Source organism: Lipotes vexillifer, unplaced genomic scaffold (genome assembly GCF_000442215.2).
Source record: "Lipotes vexillifer unplaced genomic scaffold, Lipotes_vexillifer_v1.1 scaffold539, whole genome shotgun sequence".
NCBI classification, from domain to species: Eukaryota; Metazoa; Chordata; class Mammalia; order Artiodactyla; family Lipotidae; genus Lipotes; species Lipotes vexillifer.
In genome coordinates, this window is record NW_006789542.1 from 1,618,999 (window position 1) to 1,642,020 (window position 23,022).

The 23,022-nt window shown below is 42.0% G+C and overlaps 1 protein-coding gene across 2 annotated transcripts in view; it reads right to left on the reverse strand.

Annotated features, from left to right (window-relative positions):
- Nucleotides 1-8,591: 8,591 nt before the first annotated feature.
- The window catches only part of STAC (SH3 and cysteine rich domain), a 100,408-nt gene continuing 85,977 nt past the window's right edge, over nt 8,592-23,022 (reverse strand). The window contains exons 9-11 of one of the 2 annotated variants that reach the window (XM_007462708.1): nt 18,621-18,672; nt 18,389-18,526; nt 8,592-9,956 (exon numbers count right to left, since the gene is read on the reverse strand). In XM_007462708.1, coding sequence (XP_007462770.1) covers nt 9,858-9,956; nt 18,389-18,526; nt 18,621-18,672 — 289 coding nt within the window. In that variant the 3' untranslated portion in view covers nt 8,592-9,857. The remainder of the gene's footprint in view (nt 9,957-18,388; nt 18,527-18,620; nt 18,673-23,022) is intronic. The other variant, XM_007462709.1, reaches the window with a different exon arrangement.

The following is a 23,022-nucleotide window of genomic DNA, read 5'->3' on the forward strand; positions in this document are numbered from 1 at the left end:
CGGGTTTCCCATGCCTCCCCTGCATTTTATGCATTGGCAACATTTCACTTAAAGAAAGGGCTGTTTTAAAAAAAAAAAAAAAAAAAGTAGTAGTAGACAAACAAAAATACTGCCATGCATAGAAAAACATGGGGTCAGGTGAGTAACCTGAGAACCTGAGTGAATGAGGCCAGTGTAGGAAATGTAAAGATGACCCATCGTTTTTCTTGGACATATAGGTATTTTCCTTTTCCAGGGTGTATGTTCAGTACTTCAGTATATCCTGACTTCCATGAAGACATGGAAGATGTTTAATAGCTGTTTAATCTTGATGATGAGATGATAAAAAAAGATCTGCCACTTTCTCATTTTTAAAAAGGAACTATAAAATAAATTGCTATTAACTTGTTAAAATTTCAAGGTACCACTAACAGTTTCTATTACCCACAGGAAGACTGAGGACTATTTAAAACTCCTTATTGGAAGCTAAGGAAAAAATATATTCCAAGGGTCAAAAACACCAGGTGTTATACAAAGCACACAACAGAATGGCAACTGAGAAAAATCTAAGAGATCGTTACAAGATGTCATCAAAGTGTCGTTACAGGATGTCATTTTTTGTCCGAGTTGTTTGTAGGGGTTTTTGTTCTGTGATAAATCTGTGGAACGCAACTGCTCACTCAGTTTCCTGGGGATGCTATTTTGGGTGATGCTGAACTTCCTTTTATTCTCAGATTTATACCACCAGCCTACGCCCTGCTGGTCAGTATTTGCTAAAGTTATCGGAACATGAAAAAGCCACTCTTCCTTGTGAGTTTTTCATCCCTTGGGGACACAGATCCCACTTTCTTATACTCCCTGCTGACTTAGATTCCAGAGTAGACTATCTTTCAGCCTTCATTTTTTACTATGATTGCTCACTTTTGTCCTTTGCAATACCTCATAGGTATCTTAGTGATATTGTAGGAAGAAAGGGGCTATTAGGTGGACCCGATATTATATAAGAATTCTCTACTGAAGAACTTTCCAAACTATATTCCTTGGAATGTTCTAGTTGATGCTAATAGGTATTCCACAGTTCTAGATCACTTTATTTAAACCTAAGTTTCTATTTGAGCACACAACACTTTTTCATAGCTACCTAGGCCTGTCTGTAGGCTGGGGCTTACAGTAGGTTTCCTTCCTGGCTCTTTTGTCCTTGGAGCAGCCAGTCATCTGGACCAGCTTTTGGACTTCCATGGTGCTTCTTTTCTACTTTTGCCTTTTAGCAATACTCAGCACCAGGCTATTTACATGTGTTGTGATCTTCCCACTGATTTTTTCTTTCTTTCTTTAATAGCAAAGAGGACAAATTCTAGTAAGTTTCTACCATCTCACTAGTTGCTTTCAATATGTAATACAGATGCTGGACTCTTCATCCTGATGGGAGTGTGTGTGTGTGTGGTATAGAGCTGTGGGGGGGGAGCAGTCTGTGAAATCAATCCTGCTGGTAGCCAGCTGGACATCTACATATGGGCTTTCTTTGCAGCCCCACTGCCCACGTTAGAGGTGCCTCAGATGTCTGCTAGTGATGGGAGGGTGAAAGAAGTTCTATTCTTCACCCCCTGGAGCCCTGAGGAAGGTTCAATCAGTTCTTCATTTCAAATTCACCACGATGGAATCCAATCCTACGGCACTGGTGGTGAAGTGCCGGGCACGGCACCTGTGGTTTAGCTAGATGTGTGCCATCCCTTAGCTGGAGGCAGGGGGAGGTAAGGGGATGCAAGGCTGTTCCCTCACACTGTGAAGAATATCCCCAGGTCCCCTTTTTCTTCTTCATATTAGCACTTTCCCCTCCTTTCCTGTCCCCTCACCTGGGTCTGTCTCCTGAGGTCTTCATCTCATCCCTATTCCAAAACTGTGGTCATTCTTCCAGCCATTTCTTGAGTTGTGGAAACCTTCAAGACTTTGGTAGGTTGAGATTGGTTCAAGATGGTGGAGTAGAAGGACATGTGCTTGCTCCCTCTTGTGAGAGCACCGGAATCACAACTAACTGCTGAACAATCATTGACAGGAAGACACTGGAACTCACCAAAAAAGATACCCCACGTCCAAAGACAAAGGAGAAGCTGCGATCAGATGGTAGGAAGGGCACAATCACAATAAAATCAAATCCCATAACCACTGGGTGGGTGACTCACAAGCTGGAGAACACTTATACCACAGAAGTCCACCCACTGGAGTGAAGGTTCTGAGCCCCATGTCAGGCTTCCCAACCTGGGGGTCTGGCAACAGGAGGAGGAATTCTCAGAGAATCAGACTTTGAAGGCTAGCATGATTTGACTGCAGGACTTTGACAGGACTGGGGGAAACAGAGACTCCATTCTTAGAGGGCACACACAAAGTACTGTGCACATCAGGACCCAGGGGAAGGAGCAGTGACTCCATAGGAGACTGAACCAGACCTACCTGCTAGTGTTGGAGGGTCTCCTGCAGAGGTAGAGGGCGGCTGTGGCTCACCGTAGGGACAAGGACACTGGCAGCAGATGTTCTGGGAAGTACTGCTTGGTGTGAGCCCTCCCAGAGTCCACCATTAGCCCCACCAAAGAGCATGTAGGCTCCAGTGCTGGGTCACTCAGGCCAACCAACCAACAGGGAGGGAACTCAGCCCCAACCATCAGCAGACAAGCGGATTAAAGTTTTACTGAGCTCTGTCCACCAGAGCACACCCAGCTCTATCCATCACCAGTCCCTTCTCATTAGGAAGCTTGCACAAGCCTCTTAGATAGCCTCATCCACCAGAGGGCAGACAGCAGAAGCAAGAAGAACTACAATCCTGCAGCCTGTGGGACAAAAACCACATTCACAAGAAGACAGACAAAATGAAAAGGCAGAGGACTCAGTACCAGATGAAGGAACAAGATAAAACCCCAGAAAATCAACTAAAAGAAGTGGCAACCTTCCAGAAAAAGAATTCAGAATTATGATAGTGAACATGATCCAGGACCTTGGAAAAGGAATGGAGGCAAAGATCGAGAAGATGGAAGAAATGTTTAACAAAGTCCTAGAAGAATTAAAGAACAAACAAACAGAGATGAACAATACAATAACTGAAATGAAAACTACACTAGAAGGAATCAATAGCGGAATAACTGAGACAGAAGATCGGATAAGTGACCTGGAAGACAGAATGGTGCAAATCACTGCTGTGAAACAGAATAAAGAAAAAAGAATGAAAAGAAATGAAGACAGCCTAAGAGACCTCTGGGACAACATTAAATGCAACAACATTCACATTATAGGGGTCCCAGAAGGAGAAGAGAGAGAGAAAGAACCCGAGAAAATATTTGAAGAGATTATAGTCGAAAACTTCCCTAACATGGGAGAGGAAATAGCCACCCAAGTCCAGGAAGCACAGAGTCCTAGGCAGGATGAACCCTAGGAGAAACACCCCAAGACACATAGTAATCAAACTGACAAAAATTAAAGACAAAGAAAAATTACTAAAACAAGGGGAAAATGACAAATAACATACAAGGGAACTCCCATAAGGTTAAGAGCTGATTTCTCAGCAGAAACTCTACAAGCCAGAAGGGAGAGGCATGATATATTTAAAGTGATGAAAGGAAAGAAACTACATCCAAGATTACTGTACCGGTAAGGATCTCATTCAGATTCAATGGAAATATCAAAAGCTTTACAGACAAGCAAAAGCTAAGAGAATTCAGCACCACCAAACCAGCTCTACAACAAATGCTAAAGGAACTTCTTTAAGTAGGAAACACAAGAGAAGAAAAAGCCCTACAAAAACAAACCCAAAACAATTAAGAAAATGTTCATAGGGACATACATATTGATAACAACCTTAAATGTGAATGGATTAAATGCTCCAACCAAGAGACACAGGCTTGCTGAATGGATACAAAAACAAGACCCGTACATATGCTGTCTACAAGAAACCCACTTCAGACCTAGGGACACATACAGACTGAAAGTGAGGGGATGGAAAAAGATATTCCATGCAAATGGAAATCAAAAGAAAGCTGGAGTAGCAATTCTCATATCAGATAAAATGGACTTTAAAATAAAGACTTTTACAAGAGACAAGGCAGGACACTACGTAATGATCAAGGGATCAATCCAAGAAGAAGATATAACAATTATAAATATATATGCACCCAACATAGGAGCACCTCAATACATAAGGCAAATACTAATAACCATAAAAGGGGAAATTGACAGTAACACAATAATAGTGGGGGACTTTAACACCTCACTTACACCAATGGACAGATAATCCAAAATGAAAATAAGTAAGGAAACACAAGCTTTAAAGGACACAGTAGACCAGATAGATTTAATTGATATTTATAGGACATTCCTTCTGAAAACAGCAGATTACACTTTCTTCTCAAGTGCACACAGAACATTCTCCAGGATAGATCACATCTTGGGGCACAAATCAAGCCTCGGTAAATTAAAGAAAACTGAAATCACATCAATCATCGTTTCTGACCAAAACACTATGAGATTAGAAATAAATTACAGGGAAAAAACCGTAAAAACCACAAACACATGGAGGCTAAACAATACGTTACTAAATAACCAAGAGATCACTGAAGAAATCAAAGAGGAGATAAAATAATACCTAGAGACAAATGATAGCAAAAATACGATGATCCAAAACCTATGGGATTCAGCAAAAGCAATTCTAAGAAGGAAGTTTATAGCAATACAATCCTACCTCAAGAAACAAGAACAACCTGAAATAAACAATCTAAGCTTGCACCTAAAGGAACTAGAGAAAGAAGAACAAACAAAACCCAAAGTTAGCAGAAGGAAAGAAATCATAAAGATCAGAGCAGAAATAAATGAAACAGAAACAAAGAAAACAAGAGCAAAGATCAATAAAACTAAAAGCTGGTTCTTTGAGAAGATAAACAAAATTGATAAACCATTAGCTAGACTCATCAAGAAAAAAACTGAAAGCATTTCCTCTAAGATCAGGAACAAGACAAGGATGTCCACTCTTGCCACTATTATTCAACATAGCTTTGGAATTCCTAGCCATGGCAATCAGAGAAGAAAAAGAAATAAAAGGAATACAAATTGGAAAAAGAAGTAAAACTGTCACTGTTTGCAAATGACATGATACTAAACATAGGGAGTCCTAAAGATGCCACCAGAAAACTACTAGAGCTAATCAATGAATTTGGTAAAGTAGCAGGATACAAAATTAATGCACAGAAATTTATTGCTTTCCTATACACTAAAAATGAAAGATCAGAAAGAGAAATTAATGAAACAATCCCATTCACCACTGCAACAAAGAGAACCTAGGAATAAACCTACCTAAGGAGGTAAAAGACCTGTATGCAGAAAACTACAAGACACTGATGAAAGAAATCGAAGATGGCACAAACAGATGGAGAGATACACCATGTTCTTGCATTGGAAGAATCAATGTTGTGAAAATGACTATACTACCCAGAGCAATCTACAGGTTCAATGCAATCCCTATCAAATTACCAGTGGCATTTTTTTTACAGAACTAGAACAAAGAAATCTTAAAATTTGTATGGAGACAGAAAAGACCCTGAATAGCCAAAGCTATCTTGAGGGAAACGGGGCTGGAGGAATCAGACTCCCTGACTTCAGACTACACTACAAAGCTATAGTAATCGAGACAATATGGTACTGGCACAAAAACAGAAATATAGATCAATGGAACAGGATAGAAAGCCCAGAGATAAACCCAGGCACCTATGGTCAACTAATCTATGACAAAGGAGGCAAGGATATACAGTGGAGAAAAGACAGTCTCTTCAATAAGTGGTGCTGGGAAAAATGGACAGCTACATGTATAAGAATGAAATTAGAACACTCCCTAACATCATACACAAAAATAAACTCAAAATGGATTAAAGACCTAAATGTAAGACTGGACACTACCAAACTTTTAGAGGAAAACATAGGAAGAACACTCTTTGATATAAATCACAGCAAGATCTTTTTTTGACCCACCTCCTAGAGTAATGGAAATAAAAACCAAAATAAACAAATGAGACCTAGTGAAACTTAAAAGCTTTTGCCCAGCAAAGGAAACTATAAATAAGATGAAAAGACAAGCCTCAGAATGGGAGAAAACATTTGCAAATGAATCAATGGACAAAGAATTAACCTCCAAAATTAAACAGCTCATGCAGCTCAATGTTAAAAAAACAAACCCAATCCAAAAGTGGGCAGAAGACCTAAATCGACATTTCTCCAAAGAAGACATACAGATGGCCAAGAGGCACATGAAAAGCCCCTCAACATCACTAATTATTAGAGAAATGCAACTCAAAACTACAATGAGGTATCACCTCACACCAGTCAGAATGGGCATCATCAGAAAATCTACAAACAACAAATGCTGGAGAGGGTGTGGAGAAAAGGGAACCCTCTTGCACTTAGTGGGAATGTAAATTGACACAGCCACTATGGAGAACAGTATGGATGTTCCTTAAAAAACTAAAAATAGAATTCCCATATGATCCAGCAATCCCATTACTGGGCCTATACCCAGAGAAAAACATAATTCAAAAACATACATGCACCCCAATGTTCACTGCAGCACTATTTACAATAGCCAGGTCATGGAAGCAACCTAAACTCCTGTCGACAGGCGAATGGATAAAGAAGATGTGGTATATACACACAATGGAATATTACTCAGCCATGAAAAGGAATGAAATTGGGTTATTTGTAGAGACGTGGATGGACCTAGAGACCATCATACAGAGTGAAGTTAGAAAGAGAAAAACAAATATCGTATGTTAATGCACATACACGGAATCTAGAAAAATGGTACAGAAGGAACTGGTTTGCAAGGCAGAAATAGAGACCAGATGTAGAGAACAAACATATGGACACCAACAGGGGAAAGTTGGGGGCGTGGGATGAACTGGGAGATTGGGATTGACATATATAGACTAATATGTATAAAACAGATAACTAATAAGAACCTGCTGTATAAAGATAAAAAAAAAAAAGACTCTGGTAGGTCATAGCAATCTTTGTTCTTGCCACTTCTGCAGACAGGCAGGAGGAGAAACAGAGTGATGGCTCCTAAAATCTGTGTGTGTATGTGTGTTTGCGTGTGTGTGTGTGTGTGTGTGTGTGTGTGTGTGTGTGTGTGTGTATAAGCATCCATGGCAATCTGTGCTGTAAGGAACATCTTGTTTTTTCTCTGATTATCCGCATGACTCCAGATCTTGAAGGAGCACTAGACATCTTGCATTTGGAGGGTTAACCTCCTGCCAATACTTGACGTTTGCAAAAACTTATGGGCCACATTGTGCAGAAAAGTTTTTTTTCTCCTTTCTAACGCTGGCTCAAATTACAAAGTCCCTGTTCCAGTTATCTATTTTTGTGTAACAAATTACTCCCAAACGTAGTGACTTAAAAAACATATTTATCTTGCTCATAAATCTTACACTTGGGCATGGCTCAGCCAGATGATTGCTGCTCTGTGATGTCTGGGTCGTTCTCAGCTGCAGAAATGTGTGGTCTCACACTGGTTTCTCTCCAGCACTGCGGCCTCAGCGTAGATAAACTTACATGGCAGCTCAGGGTTCCAAGGGGGGAGTGTTCCAAGAGATCAAGGCAGAAGCTTCAGGGAGTTTTTTTCACCTAGCCACGGATGTCATGGAGAATCACTTCTGCTGCAGTCTACTGGCCACATAAGACCAGCACAGACTCAAAGTGGGAGGGGCTTAAACAAAGTTAAGAATGTCAGAAAGCAGGGATCATTGAGGGGATCACCTTGGAGCCTGGCTACCGTAGCCTCCTTCTGTTCAACTTTGAAAGGAAAACTGATTTTTTAAAAAAATTATTTGTTTTTGCTGTGTTGGGTCTTCGTTTCTTGTGCGAGGGCTTTCTCTACTTGTGGCAAGCAGGGGCCACTCTTCATCGCGGTGCGCGGGCCCTCTCACTATCGTGGCCTCTCTTGTTGCGGAGCACAGGCTCCAGATGCGCAGGCTCAGTAGTTGTGGCTCACGGGCCTAGTTGCTCTGCAGCATATGGGATCCTCCCAGACCAGGGCTCGAACCCGTGTCCCCTGCATTAGCAGGCAGATTCTCAACCACTGCGCCACCAGGGAAGCCCAAAACTGAGTTTTTAAAATGCAGATTAAATTTGCATAGGATGTAACAAAACTGTACCCCAAAGCTTCAGTGGATATTCCAACAGAAAGAAGAGATCAGGACACATGTTTTCTATGCTCTTTCCAGCCATTGTGTTGTCTTTATTAAATGGAATACTGAATTAGAGGCAAAGAGTGTTTGTTATTCTGGCGTTCCATTTTATGGAATGGCAGTCATGTTATCCACCCTGGCTCTCGAAGAATCCATCTTGATTCTGTACACTCAGTTTGGCATGTTGTATCAGAGAGGGAGGAAATTCTGGATGCTGGCTTTAAAATGAGAGTAAGGCATCCAAACTACTGTGAAACCAGCAGCCATCCCTTCTCAGCTCCCAACTTCACACCGAGCAGTAACAAAAGAAATAAACGGAGACTAATGATGCTTTGGTTTGGGAAATAATGCTTTTACACGCACAGGATGCATCCACTTAAGTCTTTTAAAAACCAATTGTTCTAATGATTTTATTGCTCCGTAACAAAATAAACCAAAGCGACATTAATTCGAAGGTCATTGTGAATTGAAGTTTAACTGCATTAATGACTGATAAGATGCAAGTTTGAATGCTAGGAGGAGGCTTGAGGAGGAAGGCATCACAGTATATTGCATTCTTGTAAACATTCGTACAAATACAGAGTAATAGAGATTCCTCTAGTTGATGCTAAACAGGACCCAAGTTCCTCTGCTTTCAGAGGGATGAAGCATTAAGGATTATTTTCCACTTTATATCTGCTGGGGCATAATATTCTGCCCTATTTGGCTACTTTTCTCCTAAGATGCTGGTTTAGGTTCTCCTCCATGTTTCTGGTTCCCTGCAAGGTGGGCTCTAACCCCCTTCAAAAGGGAGTCCTACAGGATGGCAGGAGGGGAAACCGTCCCCAGACAGAGGACGTCAAATGAAGATGAAGCACTCACGGAGACTTTTTTCCACATTCACTTCCCCAGCTCCATCTCCTTGGGGAAAGGACTTCATAATTGAAAGGGCTGTATAATCATCAATAACTAAGAGCTCTTTGCCCCACCTCACCCCACTGGGCCCACTGTTTCCTTCCATGCCTCGTATCCTGCCTCTGTCACCTTTGTTAGTAACTAGAGTAGCCGGAGGGACCGCCTGACAGCAATTTTGGGGCAGATCAGGTCTTTGCAGTTGGTGCCACAGCAACTTATCCCTCACATCTAACGCACGCCACCAGGACTTATTCGGAGGCCAGAGAGACAGCTCGATCACAGTGAGGGGCTTGTGGGGAGTACTGGGGGCTAGGAAGTAGGGCTTCCTGATGCTCTGCAGAGAGACTGATGGGGGCTTAGATGTGATGATGCTGATTGGTCGGTACTGGGGACAAAGGTCTGGAACCAGAATCACACTTGGCTACGTGGATCTGAGCCTCAACTGGGGCCACTCCACAGACTGGAGCATCCTCCAGCGGGTTAACTGACACCACATGGACAGGGAGGGAGTTGAGTCCTGGGGGATGGCGGTGGTTACTTGGCTCTGCTGGCCGGCTCACTCAGCCTCACCCCCATCTTTGGGCAGCCTGGATGTGCTGTGGGATGTGCCTCCTGCCTTGTGGCTGTTCCCCCCCAGTCTCAGATTCTTGAGTCTTGTCTCAGTGTTTCCTGGGTGGCGGGTCAGCACGGCAGCCCCTCTGGGTTAACACAGTGTGAGGTGAGGCATCACTGCAGTTTGCCGACTGCAAAAGGAGGAGGGGCCAGCAATCAGATGTTTTCTAGAACGTCGAAGGGGACCAGACCTCTCTTCTTTCCACTGAGGACTCTGATAAAGCCGTCTTGTTCTTCTTCAGAAGTCACGCAGATCTGGAAAAAAGCAAGAAAAAAAGAAACGTGTCAATGGGAAAGAAGCTAGAACCCGCGGCTTGAATCACCGCTGGTTGAAGTCAGTGGAACACCAAATTGGAAGAGGGAGACTGGTTTAGGGAGACCGTGGCTCGGTGAGAAGAATATTTGATAAGAAATTAAGCAGCACCCTGGGTTTGGAACTAGGTCCAGGCGTTGGATGTTTTCTGAGATTTAGCTTTATGAATGAGGATCAGTAAAGCAGGATTGATGATTCTGTGTCCCCCTGAAGAGTCCCTATGAGGACAGAATGAGATAATGCTTATCACAGAGCCTAGCATGCCGCACGCAATGAGTCCTCAATATATTATTTTAAAATCCAAAATAATGGCTACCATTTAGCAGGCTCCTGTCATATGCCTGGAAGTTTATACATATAATGTCAGGAAGTCAAAGGAAGCTATTTCATTCTTGGTCACAAGAAAATAGATGCTATCATCTTGCATATTCCAGAGTAAGACCACCTATGCTGGACTTAAAAAAGGAGGTGGTTAAAATCCATTTGGGTACTTTGTCATTCACCACTAACAGGCCATTGAAGGGCGTGTAAGGGTGGCTGTGGCCAGCTGTAAATGAGAAGCAGTTCTGAAGGGCTGTCAGTGTGCTGTGACTTTCTCCTGCTGACCCTGCTTCCAAGGGTGGTGAGTTTTGTCTTTGGTTGGACTGCCTAGAAACAGAGCCTGAGACAGGAATCCCTGTGCAAGTGACTTGCTGTGGGAGTGCTCTCGGGAGGTGGGACATGAGGGAAGCAGGATGGGGCAGGAGAATGAGCTAGGCAAGGGTGTGGTCTCAGCTGGAGGTGAACCTCAGCCTGATCCCACAGTGGGTGCTGTAGCATTAACCGTGTCATAGGATTGACCCACTTTCAAGCAAGGGGTCTGGCATTTTGGACCCCACATCGGTCCTTGGTCACTGGCTGCTGACCTGCGGAGTGACAGCTTAACTCTGGTTAAGCAGCTTTTGTTCCACCAAGGGGTATTCGCTGGAGAAGGGGCAGCTATGAGTTGTTAGTCGCTGAAATAGCAACTGGAAGATGGGTGCACACGCCTAGTGAAGCGGATGTAGGCAGGGCACCAACAGGAGCCAACAGAGCGGGTTCTTCTTTCACACAGAATAAGGAGCTTTATGATTAAGTATTAGGATACTTAAAGAGCTTGATTTGTGACTCCTGAGGCTTGGGGCACACAATGGACTGGTTTCTGATTCACGTTTCAGAAATCTACCACCTGCCGGTTAAGTGCCCCTCTTGGCTCAGTTCCATTTTAGTCCTATCTGGCTAAAGTCCTTCAGTCTGACCCACTTCCGGGGAGTGCATATGCTAATAATGTCTAAGGTTTCCCCCTACATTGCCTCCAAGCTCATTAACATTTAAATATGCTGCCACTTATAGCAGAAGAACAGTCATTTTATTTAAAAAGATTTCTTGCCTAGCATTCTTAGACTCAGTTTTCCCCTCAAAATACCTGTGAAAAGATAGGGAGTTGGAGGTGGGGAAGAAATGTCAAAATACTGAACGCCCAGACTGACAGCCATTCCGGAAGCTGAAATTTCCATAAGACCTTTGGAGCTGAGCTCAATTGATGACAGAAGCAAGTTGTGCTGCTGGACCAAGGATAAATCTACCAGAGCCTAAAAAACGACGCAGACCTTGTTGGTTGATATCAACAGGCATTACTGCCCCCTTCCCATGCAGCAGAGTCCAGACTTCTGTTCTGTTGTCTATCCTTAACCCTGCAGGACTCAGGTAAATCCTAATTGGTCCAAGTCTGTTTCTATCCTCCTTGCTAATGAGTCTTAGTGGTTCCCATGGGACTCAGTTCCAGCCAATGAAACAGGATGGAATATCTGCTTGGAAACTTCTGGGAAGAGTTGCTTTCCTCTTAAAAGAGATGCACTAGGAAGAAAATCTCTTTCTTTTTCTGGCAAGGATTCCTGGAGTGGCTGCAGCCATCTGTGACCACTAGGGGAGGTGGCTAACATTTCAAGCATAGCAGAACAGAGGGGTGGAGGAATCTAGATCCCTCTCCGATCACGGGATCAAGCTGCGGAATTACGAATACAAGAACTGCCCTGTATCCAGACATCTTATTATATGAGTAAAATATACCTTTTGCGGTTGACTCAATTGGAGTTTTGTGGCTTGAGATATGTATTAGTTCACTTCTGCTGTCATAAATTACCAGAAATTAGTGGCTTTCAACAACACAATCTATTATATCACAGTCTCTAAATCCTATGTCTGGTGGGCTTGGCCAGTTTTCTCTGCTCTGGGTTTCACAAGGCCAATACCAGGGAGTCAGTAGGGTCCTATTCCTTTCTTTCTCTTCTATTTCTCTAGGAGAGAATCCAATTCCAGGCTCATTTAGGTTGTTGCCGAATTCAGTTACTTGTAGTTGTAGGACTGAGGTCCCTGTTTCCTTGCTGGCTGTCAGCCAAGGGTCGTTCTCAGCTTCTAGAAGCCACCTGAATTCCCTGACTTGTGGCCCCTTCCTACAGCTTCAAATCCAACAAGGGTGGGTTGAGTCCTTCTCACACTTAATCTCTTTCTGACCTGCCCTTCTGCCTCATCTCTCTTCTGCCCTCTTTTGCTGCATCTCTCTTTCTCCAGCCAGCTACATTTCACTGCTTTTAAGGGCACAAATGTTTAGATTTGGCCAATGTAGACAATCCAGGCTATCTCCCTGTCATGTGGTCCATAACCTGCAATATAATCACATCTGCAAATTTGCTTTTACATAGGAAACAAATCCAAACAAATCTAGATTTGTCTCCTATGGTGGCTATAACAAATTACCATAAATTTTGTAGATTAAAACAACACAAATTTATTATCTTGCAGTCTTGGAGATCAGAGTCCCCAAATCAGGGTGTCATTAGGTCTGTGTTCCTTCCAGAGGCTCTAAGAGAGAATCTGTTTCCTTACCTTCAGCTTCTAGAGGCCACCTGCATTCCTTGGCTCATGGTCCCTTCCTGCATCTTCAAAGCCAGCAGCACAGCACCTTCAAATCCCTCTCTTTCTTCCTCTCTACTTCTACTGTCACATCTCCTCTGACTAGGACCCTCCTGTCTGCCTCTTATAAGGACCCCTGTGATTACATTAGGTTTATGTGGGAACCTACTTAACTTAAAGAAAACCTGCTATAGAGGAAAGCGGGCTGATTGAGAAGAAAATACTAAACGCTAAATTAAGATCAATGTTAGAAGTGACGAAAGCCTGAATCAAACTTCAGAAAACTAAAGTGAAGTGCAGGACTATCTTGAAACGTTCTCCTAGGAAGAAGTGAAGTGATAAAGTGGGAAGCAATAGATTAAAACCATAAGGGAAATATGATAAAACAGAGATGATTCAACGGAAGCATTATTAAGTTCCTGAAGGAAGAAGTATTAAGATCAAAAGGCAAAGGACCAACTGGGTGAAACGTTGGCCACACATGATAGATCAGGTATAAATATTTTTAAAGGATAGAAAACTTTTTCAGTAGTGTAAGAAAACAAGAAAGTACACAAACAGATTATTCATAAAATAAATACAAATGCCCAATACAAATGTGTTAAAATTTCAACCTCTCTAAGCATCCAGGAAATGAGGATTAACCTGAAATATTATTCACTTATCAAAACAACAGATATCATTCTGTATGATATACAAATATGTAAAAAATAGTAATGTTCAGTTCTGGCAAGGATGTGGTAACGTGAATATTTTCATAAACAGCTGATGTGGGTGTAAACTGGCACAAATGTTTGGGAGGCAATTTGGCAGTATGTATCAAGAACTGTAAAAATTGTTTATCTGTTTTCCTGTAAATTCTAAAGCATATCCTAAAGAAGTAATCAGAGTTATAAAAAACAATTTAGGTTTAGAGGTGTTCATTGCAGTTATCCATAACAGTTTTTTAAAAACTCTGAATATCCAATCATAGAGAAAAACTTAATACATTCTTGTACACCTACACTAGGGGTTGGAAAAATTTTTCTGTAAAGGACTAAATAGGAAACATTTGCAGGCCACGTGGTCTCCACTGCAATGACTCAACCCAGCTGTTGTGGTGTGAAAGCAGCCTCAGGCAATGCAGGCAATACATAGATGAATGAGTGCAGCAGTGTTCTAATAAACTTTATTTTAAAAACAGGGCCAGACTGATCCATTGGTTATAGTTTCCCAACCTCTGATCTACATGATGATATGTTATACAACTACTAAACCATGTTTTTTTTTTTTTTTTTTGCGGTACGTGGGCCTCTCACTGCTGTGGCCTCTCCTGTGGCGGAGCACAGGCTCCGGACGCGCAGGCTCAGCGGCCATGGCTCACGGGCCCAGCTGCTCCACGGCACGTGGGATCCTCCTGGACCGGGGCACGAACCCGTGTCCCCTGCATCAGCAGGCAGACTCTCAACCACTGCGCCACCAGGGAAGCCCAAACCATGTGTTTTGATAAACATTTAGTAACTAAGTTTTAAAAAAAGTTGAGAAACTAAATATAATATGATATCAAAATAAGAATTAGAAGAAAAGTCTGGTGGGAAATAATATGAAAGTAATTAAGTCGATAGTCGCTTGATGGCTGAATTACCTGTGATCTTTATTTTCTTCTTTGTAATTTTTGAGGGTATTTTCCAAATTTTCTCCACAATAAAAGCATTTTAGTTTTATTAATCTAAAAATGATTTATCCATTTTTCTTTAAAGCTTTTATAGAACACAAGAATCAATTAAAATAGTTCTCTAGGGATGACAGAACTATGGATGAATTAAAACATAGTTTTATGGTGTTTAAGTTGATTTAATAAGGATAGTTTTTAAATTTCAAAAATGAAGAAAACATACTCGTGTCAATGCAAACTCTAGGTGTGTTCACAACAAAAAGATAACTTAATTCTATTTGCAGCAAAAGTTCTGTGAAAAAATAATGTAATAATTGTGAGACAAATTAACCCCAGAGGCAGAAATTTAATCAAAGAGATGCATTACATTTGTTTTCAGGATCTAATTTCTTCTACTTCCTGGCTAATGACCATTTGTCTCTTTATATTTTTAGAGTTTAAATATCATGCTATTTTCTGATGTTTACTAGGTAATTTTAGGTGGCACTGGCCACTGTAGATGGATTTCCCATTTAGGCTTTTCTCTGAATGATAACGGCAGCAAAGGTAATAACCCCGTTTAGCACCCACGGTGGTCAGGCACTGTGCTGGCGCTTTACACAGGTGATACGTGTATCTTTCACCTCCATGTCAAGAGATCGATGCTACTATGCCAATTTTACAGATTGAGAACATTGACTTTCAGAGATGACTTTGTCAAAATCACACAGGATATAGATCCATTTCTGTATGCTACTGGAATCTGTGTTTTGCTACTACGTTAGACTCCCCTCAATCAACAAGCATGTTTTGAACTTCTACACGTAAAATAATTTAAGACACTAAAGTGGAGACAAATTTAAAATTTCTTCTCAATAATAGATTTTTAAAATGGAATTTTCTTTCAGGGGGCTGATATCTTCCAAAAATTGGTACCCACATTGATGACAAAAATCGAAAATAGAGATTTGTATAGGAGTAAAGAGATCTCAGTGCCTTTTGTTGACCCACATGTAATTGGAAATAAAAACGCCTTCAGGGCTTCCCTGGTGGCGCCGTGGTTGAGAGTCCGCCTGCCGACGCAGGGGACACGGGTTTGTGCCCCGGTCTGGGAAGATGCCGTGCATCGGCTGGGCCCATGAGCCATGTCCGCTGAGCCTGTGCATCTGGAGCCTGTGCTCTGCAACGGGAGAGGCCACAACAGTGAGAGGCCCGAGTACCACAAAAAAAAAAAATAATAATAATAATGCCTTCAGTTGCCAAAGAACTACTATAGGGCTTAAATGGCACATATATACAATGGAATATTACTCAGCCATAAAAAGAAACGAAATTGAGCTATTTGTAATGAGGTAGATGGACCTAGAGTCTGTCATACAGAGTGAAGTAAGTCAGAAAGAGAAGGACAAATACCGTATGCTAACACATATATATGGAATTTAAGAAAAAAAATGTTATGAAGAACCTAGGGGTAAAACAGGAATAAAGACACAGACCTACTGGAGAACGGACTTGAGGATATGGGGAGGGGGAAGGGTGAGCTGTGATAGGGCGAGAGAGAGACATGGACATATATATACTAACAAAGGTAAGGTAGATAGCCGGTGGGAAGCAGCCGCATGGCACAGGGATACCGGCTCGGTTCTTTGTGGCTGCCTGGAGGGGTGGGATAGGGAGGGTGGGAGGGAGGGAGCCAAAGAGGGAAGAGATATGGGAACATATGTATATGTATAAATGATTCACTCTGTTATAAAGCAGAAACTAACACACCATTGTAAAGAAATTATACCCCAATAAAGATGTTAAAAAAAAAATGAAAAATGGAAATGAAGGTCATTCTTAAATTTTAGCTTTGATCTGAGCACCTGGAACGTCTGTAAAAAAGGCTGATTCCCTGCCTTTGCCCTGAAAGTTTCTGCTTCAGCAGGTGTGGGATGGAGTTAGAAATCTGCATTTTTAGGGACTTCCCTGGTGGCACAGTGGTTAAGAATCCACCTGCCAATGCAGGGGACACGGGTTCAAGCCCTGAACTGGGAGGGTCCCACATGCCGTGGAGCAACTAAGCCCGTGCACCACTACTTCTGAGCCTGCGCTTTAGGGCCTGCGAGCCACAACTACTGAGCCCGCGGGCTGCAACTACTGAAGACCGTGCGCCTAGAGCCTGTGCTCCACAACAAGAGAAGCCACTGCAACGAGAAGTCCGCACACCGCAACGAAGGGTAGCCCCTGCTTGCTGCAACTAGAGAAAGCCTGCGCGCAGCAACGAAGACCCAACACAGCCAAAAATAAAATGAATTAAAAAAAAAAAAGAAATCTTCATTTTCAGCAAGCTCCCAGGTGATTCTGATTCACATGGTGCAAAGACCACACCTTAGAAATACCAGGCTAGACAAATATCAGGGTTATAGCCCTTTCCTAAACAATTATGGGTAGATTCATGTGGTTCCAGGTTCAGGCCAAAATGCTGTGTTGTCTCGAGCGTGTCTAATTAAAGATGCTGGGTTGTTTGTCTCACCCCCACCCCGGCAGGTTGTCAGTTCAACCATGAGAGTGGAGAATGTGAGCTCATTCCCAGAAAAATTTTTTTTCGGAGGGAATACGGCCAAGGGATTGGTAGAAGTCTTTGAGCAGCCGTTCTGCTTCTGGAAATTGATCAGCTTAAGCAAATTTTAACTTGCCTTCTGTTTTCACTGATTTGTATTTTAATAATGTAAAATAATGTTTAATCTCAAATGGGGAAGCAAAAGATTATTCTGAGAAAAAAAATCAAACAAGCTAGCAAAATTAGGTAATAATGCTTTGCCAATAAAGATGAACATCCTTCCCGAATGTATTTCATTCAAAAGACTTTCCAGATTTTGTAACAGGAAGGATACAGTGGGTAATCCTGGAGAAATTTGAAACACTGGTGTGGAATCCAGCTGGGAAATGTCCCGTTTGCTTTGTGGGATGTTTATGGCATTAGAGATGGGGTCTCAGTCTGATGAGGGTGATTCCATTGCCTGGAATCAAGAATGACTCAGTAGGGCTTCTGTATGAAGAAGAATTTGTTTCCAAGGGCCCTTCTGGTCCTAGGACACTTGCCCCGAGGACACTTGCTTCCTGGGGAACCAAACTATGCAAAAGGCACTTTACATTCTGTTTGTTCCACATTGTCCAGGGCACATGGCTCAGTGGAAGGCACTGATTTGAAGCTTGCAGACCTATCTTTAAGTTCCAGCCTGGCCACTTAACCAAGTTTTTGCCCCTTGAGCAAGGTACATGACCTCTATGAACCTTTGTTTCCTCATTTATAGGGCATGTATAGAACTTCAAAAAAAATGTAGGTATATAAGCTCTATAAATAATATATAATCTATATGTTTGGTTCCCAGGGAAGGCAAGTGAGCTTCCTAACACTTTGGTTTTGCATGTTTAGATCCTCCTACACTAATATCATTGGACTAAGAATATCTTTTCTCAAAGTGAATACTTCGCTTGTGACTCCACTCATTCAGACTTACATGTACTGCTATTTGTCAAAATGAGTTACTCTGGGGCTTCCCTGGTGGCACAGTGGTTGAGAGTCCGCCTGCCGATACAGGGGACACGGGTTCGTGCCCCGGTCTGGGAGGATCCCACATGCCGCGGAGCGGCTGGGCCCGTGAGCCATGGACACTGAGCTTGCGCGTCCGGAGCCTGTGCTCCGCAACGGGAGAGGCCACAACAGTGAGAGGCCCGCGTGGCGCAAAAAAAAAAAAAAAAAAAAAAAAAAAAAATGAGTTACTCCGTTTTGGTCATACTTGGTATGTGTTTGTGTGCTTTACTCACCTGATTCTCTTTCAGTGTTATCTGCCCCTGTTCCTTACACCCAATGAAGGTTCTAACACATTTAAAAATCTTCTCATTTTGTTGTACTCTCTGAACAAAGTTGGCTGGAAAGAAGCCAATCCTGTCTTGAATTTTCCCCTGAAAGGAAAAAGGAGGCATGCATCCACAATTGTAGCATTCATTGTGATTATATTTACCAAATGACTTTTCTTAAAGAAAAAGCAATACTTACTTTCCACCAGTCTTCATTGGAGTCCTCTAGGAGAGTGATCATGTCTCCTGGCCTAAAATGAAGAATGAATGAGTTGGGTGGGGAAGTAGAGGGGGTGAAAGAGAAAAAGATGCTCCTTTAAAGTCAGAAGTGGTAGCTTTTCACTTACACAAATAATCCTAAAATAAATAGGACTAAAATAAACATGACTTTTACCTGTTCTTCCCACCCACGAAAGTAGCTTTGTTAGATATTGAAAGCAAGTGTAATTTCTGTGCTGTATTTTAAAAATAATCTTTAGCTTTATTTTTATATTATACATAGATGATCATCTTTGCATTGGAAAAAACTCTAAAATTTGGAAGTCTAAAATATGAAAACTGGAGTTTTTTTCATATTCTGCCCCATAATCCTCCTCCCATTGCCCAGAGGTGACCACTGTGAGTGGTTTCCTGTGCCTCCTTCTGGACCCTTTTCCATGCACTGACATTTATATAGAGATATAGATGTATTTGGCTGTTTCTTTTCTTTACTAATGACATCTGGAATGAGACATTATCTTTATTATCAGCTATGTCTTCTCAGTACCTTCTTGAAACCATTTTTACTTAGTTCTACTTCCCTTGTCTGCCACCTTTTATGTAGGTATAATCTGGAATTTTGTTTTAGACTTGTGTGTGTGTCTGTTATATCCTTCATCAAGAATTACTTGGTTTAACTGAAGAATTACATAATGTTTTTGCTCTTGGTATTGTTGTAGATATGGTGATTATTTGCCACTTCTTATTTGATTTTCACATCCATGTGTATGTGTGTGTGTGTGTATGTGTCTTTTCATTCCTTCTTCTCTGCACCTAATGACACTTTTACAATCTGAAGATTGTACTCTTTTTCAACTTGGGAAAATCTTGTCTATTTTTTTCACTGTTTTCTCCCATTCATTTTTCTCTCTTCTTTCTTCCTGGAATTTCTAGGCAACACATGTTGGACCTGCTGGATCAATCATCTATATCTTTTGTCTTTCTTACACATTTTCTGTCTTAAAAAAAGACTCTGTTTGGGACTTCCCTGGTGGTCCAATGGTAAAGAATCTGCCACAACTAGAGAGAAGCCCACACGCCGCAATGAAGAGCTTGTGCGCCGCAAGGAAAGATCCCGGATGCCGCAACTAAGACCCGATGCAGCCAAAAAACACAACAAGAACAACCCCTACCCGCCCCAAAAGAACAACTCTGTTCTAAAATTTTTCTCAATTTAATCTTCCTAATTGCTTAATGGTCTTGTCTCTTCTAATATTTATTATAATACTGAGAGTTAAAAAAAATTGAATTTCCAAGCATTCTGTATTATTTTCTGAAAGTTTCCTTTTAACATTTGTCACTTTATGTTATGGATGGAATAGTATGATGGATCTTTCTGAGGATATTATATATTTAGAACAATATTTCTCCCCTTTATTGAGTGATATGTTTCCACTAGGATTAGTTAGCCTGTTCTTTATCATATTTACTTCTCCTTCCTATCAAGGTATTTTCTCCAACACCTGTTTCTCGGCTGTCTCTTTATATTCATGACTGAAATCAGAGGGTGTGAATCACTGGGCAAGTTTCTCTGCTATCACATACATCTGTATCTGCAATGTATGAGGGTCAATTTCAGGCTCTGCTTAAGAGAGCAGAGTGTGTCAGTCGAGGCCTCTCATTTTGGATGCTTGAGAGTATAGCAGACAAGCAGTCTGGAGCCTCCTACCACCACCCCAATGGCTAAAACAAGGGCGGCTTTCTTAACCCCAGGGAGGGAGAAGGTTAGATTATTTTCCTCCAAGTAGACCTATCTTTTCCTTCCCTCCTGCTCTCTAGAAGCTCTGGAGATCCAGAATTATCTCAACACAATTCTTTTTCTTTCTCAGTCTTTCACGCCCACACAGGAGCCCTCCTTGGGCAGGGGTTCCCTTTCTTTAGAGTACAGGTAATGGTTTAATTCTAGAGTCAAACGCCATTGCTGCCTATTTCTCATTCTAAGTAGTAACACGGTGTTATGAACACTGTTGGGACTCTGTATCAGTTATATATTGCTATGGTAATGCTGTGTAACAAACAGCCCCCAAACCTCAAAGACTCACTCACATTCTTGGGTGTTGGCTGCTGGCTGGGATGACTGGGGTGATTTTGCCTTATTCCATGTTTCTCATACCCCAGAAGGTCAGTTGGGACTTTCATGGCATTGCCAGGGCAGCAAATGGAAACGTGAAAAACACATAAGACCTCTATGGCCGAGGCTCAGAACTGACACATTTTCATTTCTGCCTCATTTTATTGGGCAAAGCAACTCTGCAGTGAGAGGAACTGTAAAGTCTCATGGCAAAGGGTATGGATACAGGGTTGGTAAAGAATTGGGGCCATTAATACAATTCAGTCACCAAGACACCATCATGCTCTTTAATGAACTTGTTGTGAATTCAGTGTCTCTTTTGTGCTCTTCCATTTAAACTTGCTTTTTTCCTGAGCATCCTTTGGTCTCTGGCCATCTGCCTTGTTCTCTATTTGCTGTAGTCTCCCAGGAAACTCCTAAGATTTTTTGGTCTCTGATAGTGTTATTTCTTATTTTCTAGTACTATGATGGATGTATTCTTTAAAAAATATATTTTCTGACATTTTAAGGGATTGGAGCAAGAAGGGAAGTAGATTTGTGTGCTCCTTTTGCTATTCTGGTTCAATCTCCTCTGCTGTCACTTTCAATTTTCAGTTAATATCTATCTTCTTAGGGGATTCCAAATATAACAGGCTTGTTGCACCTGAAGCATTAAACACAACGGGCATTTTGGTATTTCAACAGTCACAGCATCATGCTGATGCCACAGAAAGTGAGAAGGCTGAAAATCACTCTTTTCTCAGGTGAGGGATTTAATTAAGCAGCAAGGATAAAAGTCAATGTAGAAAAGTCCTTCTAGCTCCAGCAGATTTTATTTAGCCTAGTAACCTAAGAAACCATGTGTTAAACTACATTGACTTTGCTGATGGTGCGGTAGAAATTGTAAGTAGGGAATCAAGGTTGCAAGAGGCGACTTTTCCTAAGGGTGTAAAACAGTGCTGCCTGAATCCAGCTTCTAGTTTTATGGTCTAGAGAGTCAGTCTTCACCGTGCCCAGATGTGGACAGTCCCTGAGCCCATGACCTATGTTAACTAAACCACACATTAGGATAAGGCACTCATTGGAATACAAGCTATAATTTTATGAGAAAGACTAGACATCCTGACATCCTGACAGTGTGATGGAGTTTCTGTCTTTTCCTATAAAAGAGCACTGCCAGCATCTAAAATTCCTTGGTAAGTGAGGAGAATTACATTCATCCCTTTATCCTTTGTTGTTTTGTTTACCCACTCATTCAACAGATATGACAGAACACTGACTCTGAAACAGTGATTTTACTAGGCACTGGGTATACTTTGGTGAGTAAAGTCCTCACTGGAGCTAATATTCTAGTGAGAATGATAGATAACAAGCAAATGCATAATTAAACTTTTAATAAATATAGAATGTGTATATATAACTAATAAATATATATGAAGGAAATAAACAGGATGCAGTCATAAAGAATAAGAGTGGACCCCTAGGGCTTCCCTGGTGGCGCAGTGCTTGAGAGTCCGCCTGCCGATGCAGGAGACGCGGGTTCGTGCCCCGTTTCGGGAAGATCCCACATGCCGCGGAGCGGCTGGGCCCGTGAGCCATGGCCACTGAGCCTGCGCGTCCGGAGCCTGTGCTCCGCAAATGGGAGAGGCCACAACAGTGAGAGGCCCGCATAACGCAAGGAAAAAAAAAAAAAAAAAAGAGGGGACCCCTAATGACATTATTTAAATACTCTAGTCGTCAGGCAGAGACAGCTAATGTCTCTTTTTCAGTTTGGGGAGGATCTTGCTCTAGGGCAGCACTTGAATCCAAGACAACAACTCTCTAACATCTGGGCAAGCACACATGTGGCTTGTGGGATTTCTACTGCCCTCTTGCCTCTGCCTGGCATTTTTCTCTTCTCTTCCCAGCATTCTTCCCCACTGAGGCTGCTTTAGATCCTTTCCCACACTGAGCTCCAGGCAGTTGATCTGAGTAGGCATGCGAGGTAAAATCACTCTGTGTAATATAAGATTTTAAATTTATTTTTAAAAATATGTCTTGACCAGTTTTGAAACTCTGGCAAGAGATTGGTCAGTTCCTCCTTAAACATCTGATTAAATCAACACCCACACCACTTCCCTCATGAGGCTGGGATGCTCCGGGGCACTATGTACCAGCCCCATCCCTAAATGCCCTGCGGCCAGGTACCAGACAACTAGGGACAGCCTCTGCACCCTGGAGCCTGTGAAATTATTCAAATTAGCTAACCCACAGGAAGCCTGGGAAACGTCACTAATCCCAGCTGCTGACCATA